The sequence below is a fragment of the Myotis davidii genome, unplaced genomic scaffold (assembly GCF_000327345.1).
Source record: "Myotis davidii unplaced genomic scaffold, ASM32734v1 scaffold1182, whole genome shotgun sequence".
NCBI classification, from domain to species: domain Eukaryota; kingdom Metazoa; phylum Chordata; class Mammalia; order Chiroptera; family Vespertilionidae; genus Myotis; species Myotis davidii.
The window spans coordinates 513,455-527,492 of NW_006293525.1; the positions used below are offsets into that span (position 1 = coordinate 513,455).

The 14,038-nt window shown below is 48.3% G+C and overlaps 1 protein-coding gene across 1 annotated transcript in view; it reads left to right on the plus strand.

Annotated features, from left to right (window-relative positions):
- Positions 1-14,038, plus strand: part of RBM33 (RNA binding motif protein 33) — a 140,833-nt gene that overhangs the window by 115,730 nt on the left and 11,065 nt on the right. The window contains exons 16-17 of the mRNA XM_006767157.2: positions 7,250-7,456; positions 8,528-8,716. Of these exons, the coding sequence (XP_006767220.2) occupies positions 7,250-7,456; positions 8,528-8,716 (396 nt within the window). The remainder of the gene's footprint in view (positions 1-7,249; positions 7,457-8,527; positions 8,717-14,038) is intronic.

A 14,038-nucleotide genomic window follows, 5' to 3' on the forward strand; every position in this document is an offset into this window, starting at 1 on the left:
CAGAAATCGGCCGACAGTAGGTAATTAACTGCTTTTCTCTTGCTGCCTTTAAGAGTCTCTCTTTGTCTTTAACCCTTGGCATTTTAATTATGATGTGTGTTGGTGTGGGCCTCTTTGGGGTCCTCTGCTCTTCCTGGACTTGTAGGTCTATTTCTTCACCAGGTAGGGGAAGTTTTCTGTCATTATTTCTTCAGATAGGTTTTCAATATCTTGCTCTCTTTTCCCTCTGAACCCCCATAATGTGAATGTTGGTATACTTGAAGTTGTCCCAGAGGCTCCTTACACTAATCTTCATATTTTCAGGTTATTTTTTCTTTCTGCTCTTCTCATTGGCTATATTTTGCTTCCTTATATTCCAAATCGTTAATTTGTGTCTCAGAATCCTCTACTCTTGAATCCTTGCAAATTGTTCTTTGTTTCAGTTAGTGTATTCTTTTTTTCTGATTGGTACTTTTTCATGTCTTTGATGTTCTCATTAATTTCCTTGAAAGTCTCACTTAAGTCCCTTGAAGCTTTCATTGAGATCCTTAAGCAATCTTAGAACCATTGTTTTGACCTCTGTATCCAGGAGTTTGCTTGCTTTCATTTCATTCATTTGTGATGTTTGTCTTCACATTTTGTGTTGGTTTCTGTGTATTAGGTAGAGCTGCTGTGTCTCCTGGAATTGGTAGAGTGGCCTTGTGTATTAGGTGTCCTGCAGGGCCCACTGGCTCAGTACCCCATCACCTGAGCTGGGCACTCTGAGTGTGCCCCTGTGTGGGCTGTGTGCAGTCTTGTTGTAGTTGAGCCTTGATTGCTGTTGGTGTCACTGGGAGGAATTGACTTCCAGGACAATTGGCTGTGAGGACCAGCTGTGTCTGCAATGAAAGAGCTGCTGTGCAGTAGACACCCCTATGGAGCAGGACTTACTTTAGTGGGGCTTTGGTGCTCACTGAGTCTGCCCCTTGAGTGTGTTGCTTGTGGATGGTAGAGTTATAATCTGGTATGATCTGAAGCTGTCTACTGGGTACACTGGCTCTGGGGCTTCCTGGGAGGTGCAAAGTCAGCCACTGCCTCGGGCCACCCAGCAGGAACCACAGAGTGATCTGCAGATGGCTGCTAGTTATATTGGGCTAGGAAGTCCCCAGGTGAGGCCCAGCTGTGATGCAAGGCAGGCTGGTGCTAGTGCTGGGTCTTGGGCCTTTTATTGATAAGTTTGGGGTATGCTGACTCCAGCTGCTGCTTGTGTAAGAGATTTTAGCAATGCCTGAAGCCTGGGCATATGGGAAAGCTGCTTCAAACAGCTTGGGTGGGGCAACAAATTGGATGGGGCAGAGCCTGAGGGAATCACTAGGGCAGAGTGAACAGTGTGAGCCACACTGATGGAAACTCAGATGTGGCTGTCAGTCAGCTTTGTGACGGAGGAGGTCATAGTACAGGAGAAATGACCCCTGCGAGCACCCTTGTCTGGGAGAAAACTGCCCCCGAGTTCCTGTCCCAATGCCAGACAGTCTAGTTCAGTGATGGCGAACCTGTGACACGCATACTCATTTTTTTGGTTGATTTTTCTTTGTTAAATGGCATTTAAATATATAAAATAAATATCAAAAATACAAATCTTTGTTTTACTATGCTTGCAAATATCAAAAAATTTCTATATGTGACACGGCACCAGAGTTAAGTTAGGGTTTTTCAAAATGCTGACACGCCGAGCTCAAAAGGTTCGCCATCACTGGTCTAGTTCCTCTTGTATGTCCCTGGAATCCCCCCAAAGCCGCCTTCCAGTGCTGGAGCTTAGAGGAAGCAAGGCTGTGTAAATTGTGCATGGACCCTTTAAGAGGAACACCTGGGACTCCAGCAATCTCTGTGTCATTCAACCACAATCCCCCCTGGTTTTTACAGCCCAAAGTTACAGGGGCTTTTCTTCCCTGGGCTAGGGGTCTGATTGTGCAGCTGGGACCCCCTGTTTCTCATGGGAGGCCTTGGAGATATCCCTCAGATTAAAAAAATGCCACACGTGGGTGCTGGACTAGCTTGTTCCATGCCCCCGCCCCTCCTACCAGTCTTAATGTTTTTTCTTCTTTACTTCTCTAGTTATTGGACTATCATTCAGACAGCTTTCAGGTGGTTCTGAATGATGGCTCTGTATTTTAGCTATAATTTTGATGTGGTTGTGGGAGGTGGTGAGTACCAGTGTTTACCTATGCTGCCACCTTGGTTTTCCTGGAAAAAAAACAACACACCTTTTTCTTAAAAAAATGTAATAACATCGTTAAGCCTTGAGTGCTCAGCATGATTTCTAGAAAGAATTTCAAAAATTCAGCATTATCGTAGTTGTTCTTCATTTAATTCACTTGAATGATGGTTAGTCCTTCTGTTTTCATAGCCATGCTGGAAGCAGTCATGGGAGTGGAAGCGCCTCCCCTACCAGGGGGACAACAGGGCCCAGCACTTTTTCTGTGACCCAGGGCCTGGAGTTTTCAATTGTAAAGAGGATGATAATGTTTACAGGGAGGGGAGTTGAGGGAGACAGTGTCGGTGCAGACCCTGGTATACTCCTGATCAAACTGTACTGCAAACATGTATGCTACGCCTGAGTTCCAGCCTCAGAGCTTCAAATCTGGTTTTGGAGTAAAGCCCAGGATCACTAGCATCCAAACACTCCCCAGGTGGTGGGTGTGCTGGAAATGGTCCTAAGGAGAGAGCACTCAGCTCTCCAGGCCTCTCACCACAGGACTCCTGCTCCTGGTCTGTTGAATGATCCTGATGGGAGCATGTCCTGCTTCCGTGCGGAGGTCCTGTGGTCCTGCCTTCATGAATGTAGTCTGCTCTATTGATTGATTTTCCAATGTTAAGACAACCCTGCACTCCTGGGACAGCTCTCACTTGGTTCTGGTGTCTGGTGCTTTTTCTTTGTTGCTGCATGAGTTTGCTAATATTTTGTGAGGCTTTTTTTCATGTGTTCACAAGGTATATTCTTTTGTGGCTTTCCTTCTTTTCCTTTTTTTATGTCTTTCGCTTTTTTTTTTTTTTAAATCAAAGTAATACCAGCTTCAAGGAATGAATGGAAATATTTTCTTCCTCTCTGTTTTTTGTTGTGTTAATCTTCACCTGAGTATGTTTTTTCCATTGATTTTTTTTTTTAGAGAGAGAGAGTTGAAGGGAGAAGTGGGGGTGGGGGTGTGTGTGGGGAGAGAGAGAGAGAGAGAGAGGAGCATGGATTTAGAGAGACACATCAAATTGGTTGCCTGTGGACACACCCTGACCAGGCTTGGGGATTAAACCTGTGACCCTTCGGTGCTCAGGCTGACCTGCTGGGCAAAGCTCTTATCTGTTCTCTGAAAGAGTGGCCTTTTTTTAAAATTTTTATTTATTTATTTTTTATTTTTTTTAAATGCAGATTCCCCTGTCCTAGCCAAGAACTACCCAGATTCCCAGGGAGTGGATTCTAGAAATACGTATTTTTTGCGTTCACACCTTATGTCCCTCAAATTTGAGAAATAGTTGATAGAATTCATCACTGAATTCATTGGGGCCTGGACATTTTTTTCTGGGAAGTTTTTAATGAGTTGGTTGTCTCAGATTTTTTTTAAATATATATATTTTTATTGATTTCAGAGAGGAAGAGAGAGGGAGAGATAGAAACATCAATGATGAGAGAGAATCATTGATCTGCTGCTTCCTGCACGCTCTCTACTGGGGATTGAGCCTGCAACCCAGGCACTAGAATCAACCCCGGGGCCCTTCAGTCCGCAGGCCAATGCTGTATCCAACTGAGCCAAACCAGCTAGGGCGTTTCTCAGATTTTTAATGGTCTCTTTTTGGTATCTTGCATCTTTTATGGAGTTTCTTTATTTCATCGAAATTATCTAATTAGTTGATAAAAAGTTGTTCATGTCACCCTTTTAATGTCTGTAGTACCTGTTCGGATAATCCCTCTTCTGTTCCTGATTTTAGTCATTTGTGTTTTCTCTTATTTTTTTTCTTGGTCAGTTTAAAGGGTGATCAATTTTGTTGATCTCAAAAATCCAACTTTGATTTTTCTCTATTGATTTTCTGTTTACTCTGTCATTGCCTTTCACTGTGATCTTATTTCCTTTCTTCTGTTGTGGGTTTGATTTCTTTTTATTTTTCTAGTTTATTCAGATAAAAGTTCAAGTTATTGATTATAGGTATCTTTTCCTTTCTGATATAACTGTTTTAGTTGCATCCCCTAGATTATATACACACACACACACACACTCACACACACACTAGTGGCCTGGTGCACGAAATTCATGTGTGTGTGGGGGTTCCCTCAGCCCAGCCTGCACCCTCTCCAATTGGGGACCCCTTGGGGGATGTCTGATTGCCAGTTTAGGCCTGATCCCTGCCAGCCTGACCTCGCCCCCAACTGCTCTCCCCTGCCAGCCCGATCTCGTCCCTAACTGCTCTCCCCTGCTGGCCTGATCGCCCCTAATTGCCCTCCTCTGCTGGCCTGATCTCACCCCCAACTGCCCTCCCCTGCCAGCCTGATCTTGCCCCCAACTGCCCTCCCCACCTCCCGCTGGCCTGATCACCCCTAATTGCCTCTGCCTCAGCCCCCACCATCATGGCTTTGTCCGGAAGGAAGTTGGATGACTGGAAGATGTCCAGTCAACCTGGTCTAATTAGCATATTACCCTTTTATTAGTATAGGTAGATTATATAGGATAGGATTGCTTAAATGGGGAGGAAAAGCCTTTTTGAGCAGGAGGAGATGCTCTTGGCAGACAAAAATACATAATCCCTATATCTGGACTGATAGCCAGCCATATGCACTATACTGCCAAACTAGTCATTAAAAAATTGAACCGCGTTCTTACACCTTACACCAAACAGTTGTTGCCCTTAAAACCCCTCCTCAGCCCCCACCTTAGGTTCTGCCTTTGCAGTTCACCCAGATTAGGTTCTGATTGGTCGATTTCTATGCCTGTCAGCATCAAAAGCTCCACCTCCTAGGCAGCCATTGACTTCACAGTTCACCCAGATTTGGTTCTGATTGGTCAGTTTCTATGCCAGTCAGCGTCTCCAGGCCTATCTCTGGGCCTGATCAGCAGCCCCCGTGGCTGCTGGCGAGGCCTGGAGAGAAAGAGAGGCAAGGGCTGATCAACAGCTGCCACAGAGGCTGTGGATCAGACCCTGCTTCTCTCTCTGGGCCTCTCTCTGGTCCTGATTCGCAGCCCCCTCAGTACGACCCAGGACTGACTTCCAGTGTTCGGTTATACATTCCGTCGTTTTGAACGTTACAGACCCTGGCTCTTTATATACATACATAAATACACACACACACACTCACACACACACACACACACGTATTCTAGAAAGGAAGGGAGAGGGAGAGAAAGAAACATCAGTCATGAGAGAGAATCATTGATTGGCTGCCTCCTGCACAACCCCTGTTGGGAGTTGAGCCTGAAACCCAGGCATGTGCCCTGACTAGAAATTGAACTATGACCTCCTGGTTCATGGGTCAACGCTCAACCACTGAGCCATGCCGGCTGGTTACATCCGCTAGATTTTGATATGTTGTATTTTTATTCAGTTCAAAATAGTTTTTGTCCATTTTTTATTCTTATTAGCCTGGTTTCCTAGGATTGGCCCTATTGCATAGCTTAGTGGTCAGTCTTTAGGTCAGGAAGAGATTGTGTCCAGGTTCCTGAGGCCCTTTGCAGGTAATCTGAGTGGTCAGAGTGGGCACTTGCAGCCCACTCAGGCTCTTCCTGCTAGCTTCCTGAGGCTCTGTCAGCTGCATGGGGAGGACCTACGTAGGCCTTCAGTAGCTCTTTCATGGCCAGAATTTCCTCAGTTTCTCAGATTTCTGGCTGGCCGACTGTTGTTGCAAACAGGACCGAGATCAGAGCCCATCAGATCTGTGGGTGTTTCCTATCTCCTCCACCGACTTCGCTGATGGTGCTGCTTGACATTTCAATCAGCCTCCTGGGATTTCCTATCCCACAGCCCTGTATCCACTGCTCTTGCTCCTCCACTTCTGAGTCCTGGAATGCTTGTTTGCCCAGTTATATGCTTCAAGTTGGGGGTGGGGAGGCTTTCTGCTCTCTCCATGCTTCCATAGCCGGAAGACTGTGACTTTTTAATCTCATTTTTCCTTAGGTCCCATTTGGGCAGTTATTGCAAACATTTTACCTATTCTTGGCTTGCTCCAGCCCCTGTTCCTTCCCTTTGTTTCATTAAACTGTTTTCAAAAGACACATTTAGAGGGAAAAGAGACAGAAAAATATACGGGCTGCTTCTGGGCTAATTTGCCAAGCTTCTCCTGGAGATACTCCATAACTGAGCAGGCTGCACTGGGGAAGGTTACCTAGACATTGGCCGGAATGTTTCTGTTTCTGTTGGAGCAGAGTGTAGTCTCGTAGAGGTCTGAGTCTGCTTTCACCTTCAAGCATCCGTTTCCGTTAAGATGACATAATTCAGCGGGTCCAGGTCTGACTTTCTTGGATCCACTTTTCCGTCCTGGTCACCAGCTCCCTGCTGGGAAGATGCTACACTTCACACTAAAAGTGGCCGACCGGCACCGCCAGGGCCTTTGCTACCTGGTGGAGTTATGGCTATCAGTGTAGCTTGAGTGTGTGCTTACTTCTTCACTGATGAACAGTGTTTTAGGTCATGAAATGAGGAAACATTAGTAAAATGCAAAAAGGTTAGGCCTCTGATACTTAGAAGGCTCTATGGAAGGCAGGAGCTCCTCCTCTGAGTCATCGACTCGGGTTGGAAATGGCACTTGTGACTCAACAGGAGGAGCTGTGCCCCAGTCCGTGTGCAGTGTTGTGTCCGAGGAGGGAAGGGCTGGACATGGCCCAGGATGCATGGCCACGCCAGGGGAGGAGGGAGCATGCTGGCCTGCCTCCCTTCAGCTTAAATAGGAGGTATGAGTTAAAATCATGGATGATGCACACTCTCAGATTCTAACACAGGTACTCGTGCAGATGGGAAATGCATGTTGAGTATGAAGTATTTTTCAAGTTAAGCAATATTTTACTGACCGAAACAGCTTTTCCTTTAATTACAGACCTCTTGAGTGGGTATGCCAATCCAAGATCTTACTGTTTTTCATTTCAAAACTGTTATTTAAACCCAAACACTGTCAAGTAAAAAATGTCCTGGTGGCTCTAGTAAAATGACAGGTTTGGTGTTCTAGCATCTGGTGGTCTGTGTCTCAGTGGAACACTGTCCGCCTGGGGAGGGTGCCGGGCTGTGCGGAGACTGACCGGCTGCTTGTTCCTGTCGGCAGGGCGGAGAGAGCGAGAGCGTTTTCCACCCGGACAGCCAGCCCCAGCGGCCTGCCCCGCCTCCGGAAGTGAGGCCGCAGCCTGCCCGCAAGGTGACGCTGACCAAGGGGGCCCTTCAGCCGCCCCAGCACCTGCCGGTCGGGACCCACGTGTACTCAGCAGGCCCTCCGGGCATCAAGAGCATCCAAGGGCTTCACCCCGCCAAGAAGGTACAGCGGTGTCCTTGCCAGCTGCGAGTGTGAGGCTGGAATGGTGTGGGGGAGGAGTGCCGGCATGCTTCCTGTCATGACTTTTTAATGGTTCAGCTTTGGGACGGCACCCACCACCCAGGGTGCGGTGGTTTCCTGCTGTCCTCAGCTGTGCCCTGGAGATGGCCAGCTGGCATGCTCTCCTTTCTACCCACAGTTGTGGGGCCAAGTCTGGGTAGGAAGCCTGGGAAGTCTGGTGCGGCTAGTCCCACCCACTCTGTGGCTGCTTTTCACGCATGTCCTGTGCTGGATGAGTTCAGTTTTCAAGGAAACACTTGGCACCAGTGCTCTGTCTTGTTTCCTAGTTGGAACAGACCAGAAAGATCAGCTCTGTCCTCTTTCTTTAAAGGTCCCAGAACAGTGTTTTGAACTCTGGACAGCTTTAGCAACTCTGAGGTCTGGGCCCCACCTTAGGCCAGTGATGTCCTAATTTTGGAGTTGAGGGTAGAGGCCCTCTGTCCTTGGTTTGGGCTTTTGGTTTGATTTAAAGCTCTGCAGGTGAATGTAAAGGGCAGCAGCCAGGGGACCATTGTGGCAGAAGTGGCCTTTCAGTTCTCAGGGTGCCAGTGCACGTGCATACTTAACCACGTGAGCTGGATCTGTGGGGTGGTGACTTGTGGTGCCTGTGTGGTGGCAGTGGGTTGCACCATCCCTGCGCAGTTGGCCTGGAGTACGGAGGGAGAAACTCAGGCTCTGGGGCCGTTAGGACTAGCCTGAACCCTAAGTGTGCAGCTGACATGCATTTCTGGATCCCGGGGGCCTGCTGCTTCACCCCTAGCACGGAGGGAACAGAGGTGCCGCCTCGTCCCTGCTGGGCTCCAGATCAGTTTGTCTTTTCCTTTCACATTTGGTGGGCGGTGGTGTCCTCTTCAGATATTAAGTTCTTTTCTGAGCACAGCAGAAACTAGAGAAAATCCTATAGCTCGTGGTGTATTTGAACGGGTTCCGAGTTATTTGCTCACTTGTATATCTTAGTAGTTGTGCCAAAAAACAAAAGCTTTTGAATTGATCAGTCCCTCCTGTCGTTGGCAGGTCGTCATGCATGGCAGAGGCCGGGGAGCAGCAGGGCCAATGGGCCGCGGGCGCCCGATGCCAAATAAGCAGAACCTGCGGGTGGTGGAGTGCAAGCCGCAGCCCTGCGTTGTGTCTGTCGAAGGCCTGTCGTCATCCACCACTGACGCCCAGCTGAAGAGCCTGCTCATGTCAGTGGGACCCATCCAGGTGGGCACCTGCCCCATTGCGCCTGTGCCCGTTGTCCAGCCCATGACTCAGTCACTTCCTGGTTTATCATGAAGTGTTGGTTACTTCATGTTAAAATAATGCTTTTGAGGAGGAAGAGAAGGAGGAGGAGGAGGCAGGTGTTACATCTCCTGTGCACACTTGCTGTCAGAACTTCTGCCCCAGAGTTCGATTAGTTGGGAATTTTCACGTGCTTACATATAAACTTTATGGAATAACTATTCCAACTGAACAGATGATGCTTTGAAATCCTCAGATTATCCTAAAGTTCACATATGCACATGTATATTTAGTTTTTTCCCCTGTTGCAAACATTTTATTTGTAATAATTAAAAAATTTTAAAGTAGCTTTCTTGACCTTAATTTCCAGAAATAGCCTCTCACATTAACAGCTATAGGACTTGGGTGAGATTTTACAAATAGGAAATAATGTGGACTGTATTTTGGTCTCTTAAAATTGGCTAATTCTGAGTGCTTAACCCTTTGAGTGCCAACCAATATCCTAGGAACTATGCTAAAATTGCCAAGGCATTTTTGCTGATTTTACAGCAGTTTAGGAAAAAAATTATGAATCGCAAGTAAATGAAGTTACGTATTCAAAAACATAAGGAAACCTTTATTACATTGACATATTTAGCAATATCATCATCACTAATAAAAGCAGACTTAGAACTGGATGCCATTTCAAAGCTTTGATAGCACTCCCGGCACTTTGGTGAAAGACAGGAGGAGCGCGATTGCGCTTCCCGGCACTCTAGGGGTTAAGGGTCCCCATGGGGCTGGGCAGCAAATGGTGGGTCTCCAGTCCGTTGTAGACCAGGTTTTCTATAGGACCCCGTCTCTGCAGCTTCTAGACCCTGTTGGTAAACCAGCGAGGAGGCAGTTCACCTGGTTTCCTCGAGCAGCGCTTTTGCTCCTGCCCTTCCTGCCAGGTGGAACAGCGCTTTCGCTCCGGGCCCCAGGCGGCCTGCCTGAGACAGAGCACTGACACTGCTGATGGGCAGGTTTCTGGGTAACACAGTGCTCTCTGCTCCAGGAGTGAATGGGAAACATTTCAGGCTAGAGTTGATACAAGTAATTCATTCTTGATGTGTTTGGCATCTCCCTGTACTACTGAGAATTCCTAAAAGGGAAGAGTAACAAATAGCTTTCTAAACACCTTTCCACCGCCCCTCACTTTTGGGTTCCGAGAGAGATGTTAGGGTTAGTTTTATGTGTATGTAGTAATGACAAGTGAACCAGATAAGTGAATGACAAGAACTTTGGCCTCTGTTCTCAGGAGTGGATTTCTGTGGCGTCGGCAGGGCATAGGGGCAGTTAATAGTGATTGGGATAGTTTGCAGGCACAGAACTGACACGAGGATTGTTTCCAGGTGCACAAATGTGGTCATCCCAATCGGAGACCCTCAGACCAAATACAGGTCAGCGGTGAGCCCAGTGTCCCCAATGTCCTGCTCTCTCTGTGGGTGGGGAGTGTGCATCCTTGGTAGTTTTCCTGCTCATTTTCCAGACTGGGGTCTGTGTGGCTAGTGCCTAGTCCATGGCACTGATGGAGGAAGGGCCAGTGGCTGCATTGCACTGGTCTTTCTGCCCTGAAAACTGAATTTTGTATGTTGGAGATCTAGATCTCTTGAATCATCTATTTTCCCTCCCATTTGCCATGTTTTTTTTCTGTTCTGAAGAAGGATTAGAGGTCATCCTCCTATTTAATAAAAGAGAAACATGGTAATTAGCATACAACCGCTACCCTTCCCATTGGCTAATCAGGGTGATATGCAAATTAACTGCCAGCCAAGATGGTGGCCGGCAGCCAGGCAGCTTAAACTGAACAGGAGGCTTGCTTGCTTCAGTGATGGAGGACTGCAGTGTTCCCCGCCTGCCTTGCCGGCCTCTGAGCTTGCAGTTTAAGAACCATTGTAACACATAGAAGCTAAACAAAACCCCAGAAACCAGCTTTCAGCTGGCTGGGATCTCAGAGCTGGAGTTGATACAGAATTTCGATAGAACCGAAACAAACCAGATACCTGCTTTCAGGAGCGGAGGCCTAGGAGCTGGAGCCTCAGAGCTAAAGGTGGCCCAGAATAAAAAAAGAAAAAAGGAAAAAAGGAGAGGTTGGGAGCTTCAGTCCCCTGCCAGCCTGAAAACAGCCCTCAGCCCCTCACCCAGACTGGCCAGGCACCCCAGTGGGGACTCCCACCCTGAAGGGTGTGTGACCAGCTGCAAACAGCCATCATCCCCTCATCCAGGCTGGCCAGGCACCCCAGGGGGGACCCCCACCCTGATCCAGGACACCCTTCAGGGCAAACCAGCCAGCCCCCACCCATGCACCAGGCCTCTATTCTATATAGTAAAAGGGTAATATGCCTCCCAGCACCAGGATCAGCGTGACAGGGGGCAGCGCCCAAACCCCCTGATCACCCTGCGGCTCTGTGTGTGACGGGGGCGGGGCCACAACCTCCCTATCTGCCCTGCTCTGTTCCTGACAGGGGAAGGCGCCCCAGCCCCCTGATCGGCCCTGCTCTGTGCCTGATAGCAGGGAGCTCCCAACCCCCGATCGCCCTGCGGCTGTGTGTGTGACAGGGTGCGGCGCCCCAACCCCCCTACCCCACAGGCCCTGCTCTGTGTGTGACGGGGCAGCGCCCCAACCCCCTGTTTTGCCCTGTTCTGTGCGTGACGGGGTGGCGCCGCAACCTCCCCATAGACCCTGCCTTGAGTCTGACGAGACGGTGCCCCAACCTCCCAACCGGCCCTACCCTGAGCGTGACTGAGGGTGGCATCACAACCTCCCAATCTGCCCTGCTCTGTGCATGACAGGGGGCGGTGCCCCAACTCCCCAGTCGGCCCTGCTCTGATCCCGACCAGGGGCTGCACGTAGGGATTAGGCCTGCCCTCTGCCACCCGGGAGCAGGCCTAAGCCAGCAGGTCGTTATTTCCCGAGGGGTCCCAGACTGCGAGAGGGCACAGGCTGTGCTGAGGGACCCCCCTCTCCCCTGAGTGCACAAATTTTTGTGCACCGGGCCTCTAGTTGTATTATAAATAATAAAGTTTGAATGAGGGCACTTGAAGTGGAGCAAAAACAATGTTGAATTGTAACGAGAAAAGAGGAGGAAAACAAGAAAGAAGTTTTCTAGGTTATATCACTTACCCTTAAAATGAAGTACAAGGCGAGGTCCCCTGTATCCTGTGAAGTCCCTGAGGAGTGGCAGGTGTAGAGCTTCTGCCAGAGCCTGTGCACCCGCCTGGAGCTGAGCCGTGTGCTCTCCATTCTTACCAGTCTGGCTCCTGGGTGGTTGTGCCTGAGGGTGTAGCTATTTAAGTGCTGCAGCCACACATGCTAAGACGCTAAGTCTGTAAGCACACTGATAGAACAAGCTTCTACAGCAGTGTTAGAATAACACTGTGAGTATAAATTTTGAAAAGATATTTATAACAATGTCTTGTTATAATTATGTTTTAAATATAAATAGACTTGGCGGGGATGAAGCTGAGAGGGCTCCTGCTGGGATGATCCAGCTAAGCCTGTGAGTGTTGGGCTGTGGCGCCACCTGGAGTCCACATGGTGTAGTAGTGGTGGTGGTGGTGTCTGCAATGCGTCCCTTTTTTTCTTTTCTAATTAAGTTTATCGGGGTGACATCTATATAAATAAAAGGCTAAGTGACCGTATGTCCGACCGACAGCCCAGTACATATAATGTGCACTGGCAATTTAAAAATAAACACATGCGTGATATTTGTCCCCCGCCTCCCATTTAAATTAATTTGAAGACAGTTTCCCATGATGCCAGCATTTGCAGTGATTATTAATAAATCACAAGGACAAACTCTAGACATAGTAGGAATATTCCTACCTGAACCTGTTTTCGGACATGGTCAGTTATATGTTGCTTTCTCTTGAGTTCGAAGAGCGTGTGACATTAAAGTTAAAGTTGTAAATGCTTCATCCCAAGGGAAATGAGTCAAGCACTCTGATAGTGTTTTTACTCTTAATGTGGTGTACAGGGAGATACTAGAATAAGTTTAATCACTTTATCCGTCATTGTTTTTATCAATGTTTTTTATGTTTTTGTTGTTTTTATATCATATCTTAGTTATATCTTGTTATTGTTTATTAATCAATCTATATATTATTTTCATATACATTTTACTAATTTTCTTTCATCTCTGACACTTCTATTATAGAGATAGGGCGAATAGTAATATTAAAATATTTCTTCTAATTAATTTCCTTTCAAATGTGCACGAATCCATGCACCAGGCCACTAGTTGGTTAATATGATCAGAATAGGTTTCAGGTGTGGGTTTCCATGTGACAAGGTCTGTAGACTGCACTGCAGTGCGTGATCATCTGCTGCTTAGCTGTGGGATCTGAGAGGCTTGCCCACTGTGGAGCAAGGCACCCTGTTGCTCTTCCCTTAGACCCGTGGTCGGCAAACCGCGGCTTGCGAGCCACATGCGACTCTTTGGCCCCTTGAGCATGGCTCCTCCGCAAAATACCACGTGCGGGCGCGCACGTACAGTGCGATTGAACCTTCGTGGCCACACTCAAGGGGCCAAAAAGCCGCATGTGGCTCGCGAGCCGCAGTTGTGGAAGAGCCACACTCAAGGGGCCAAAGAGCCGCATATGGCTTGCGAGCCGCGGTTTGCTGAGCTGCAGCTTGCCAACCACTGCCTTAGACCATACTCACAAGCCTCTAGAAAGTCTGTTGAAGAGACATTTGTCTGTAGACTCATTATTTACACAATAAGAGGAAATGATGGGTTTTGTAGAATATTCAAACCAGAAGAGAGAAATGACACTAGAAGTATCAAGTTTCAGAATTTCAGATGAGAGGGCGAGTGCGAATCAGCCAGGCGGTGTCCCCAGCAGTCTTCCTCGATGCAGGGGCTGTGGGTGGGGCTGTAGGAGTGCATCCTCCTGGACTGGCCCCCCCTCCTGCTCTGTCTGGAAGACCGAGCTGGTCATCTGTCAGGACCAGGGAGAAGGGGCGCCACAGCCTCCTAGGCCCCTCCACTTCATTATCGTTATTTCCCTGTCTGCTGGGTTGTGCCTAAAATTGTGTTAAACATTTGTTCTATAATGAACTAGTGGCCCGATGCACGAAATTCGTGCGGGGGAGTGGGGGGCAGGTGTCCCTCAGCCCGGCCTGCACCCTCTGCAATCTGGGACCCCTCGAAGGATATCCTACTGCTGGTTTACAGGGATCAGGCTTGAACCAGCAGTTGGACATCCCTCCTGCAATCCGGGACTGCTGGCTCCTAACCACTCGCCTGCCTGCCTGCCTGGCTGCCTGATTACCCCTAACCA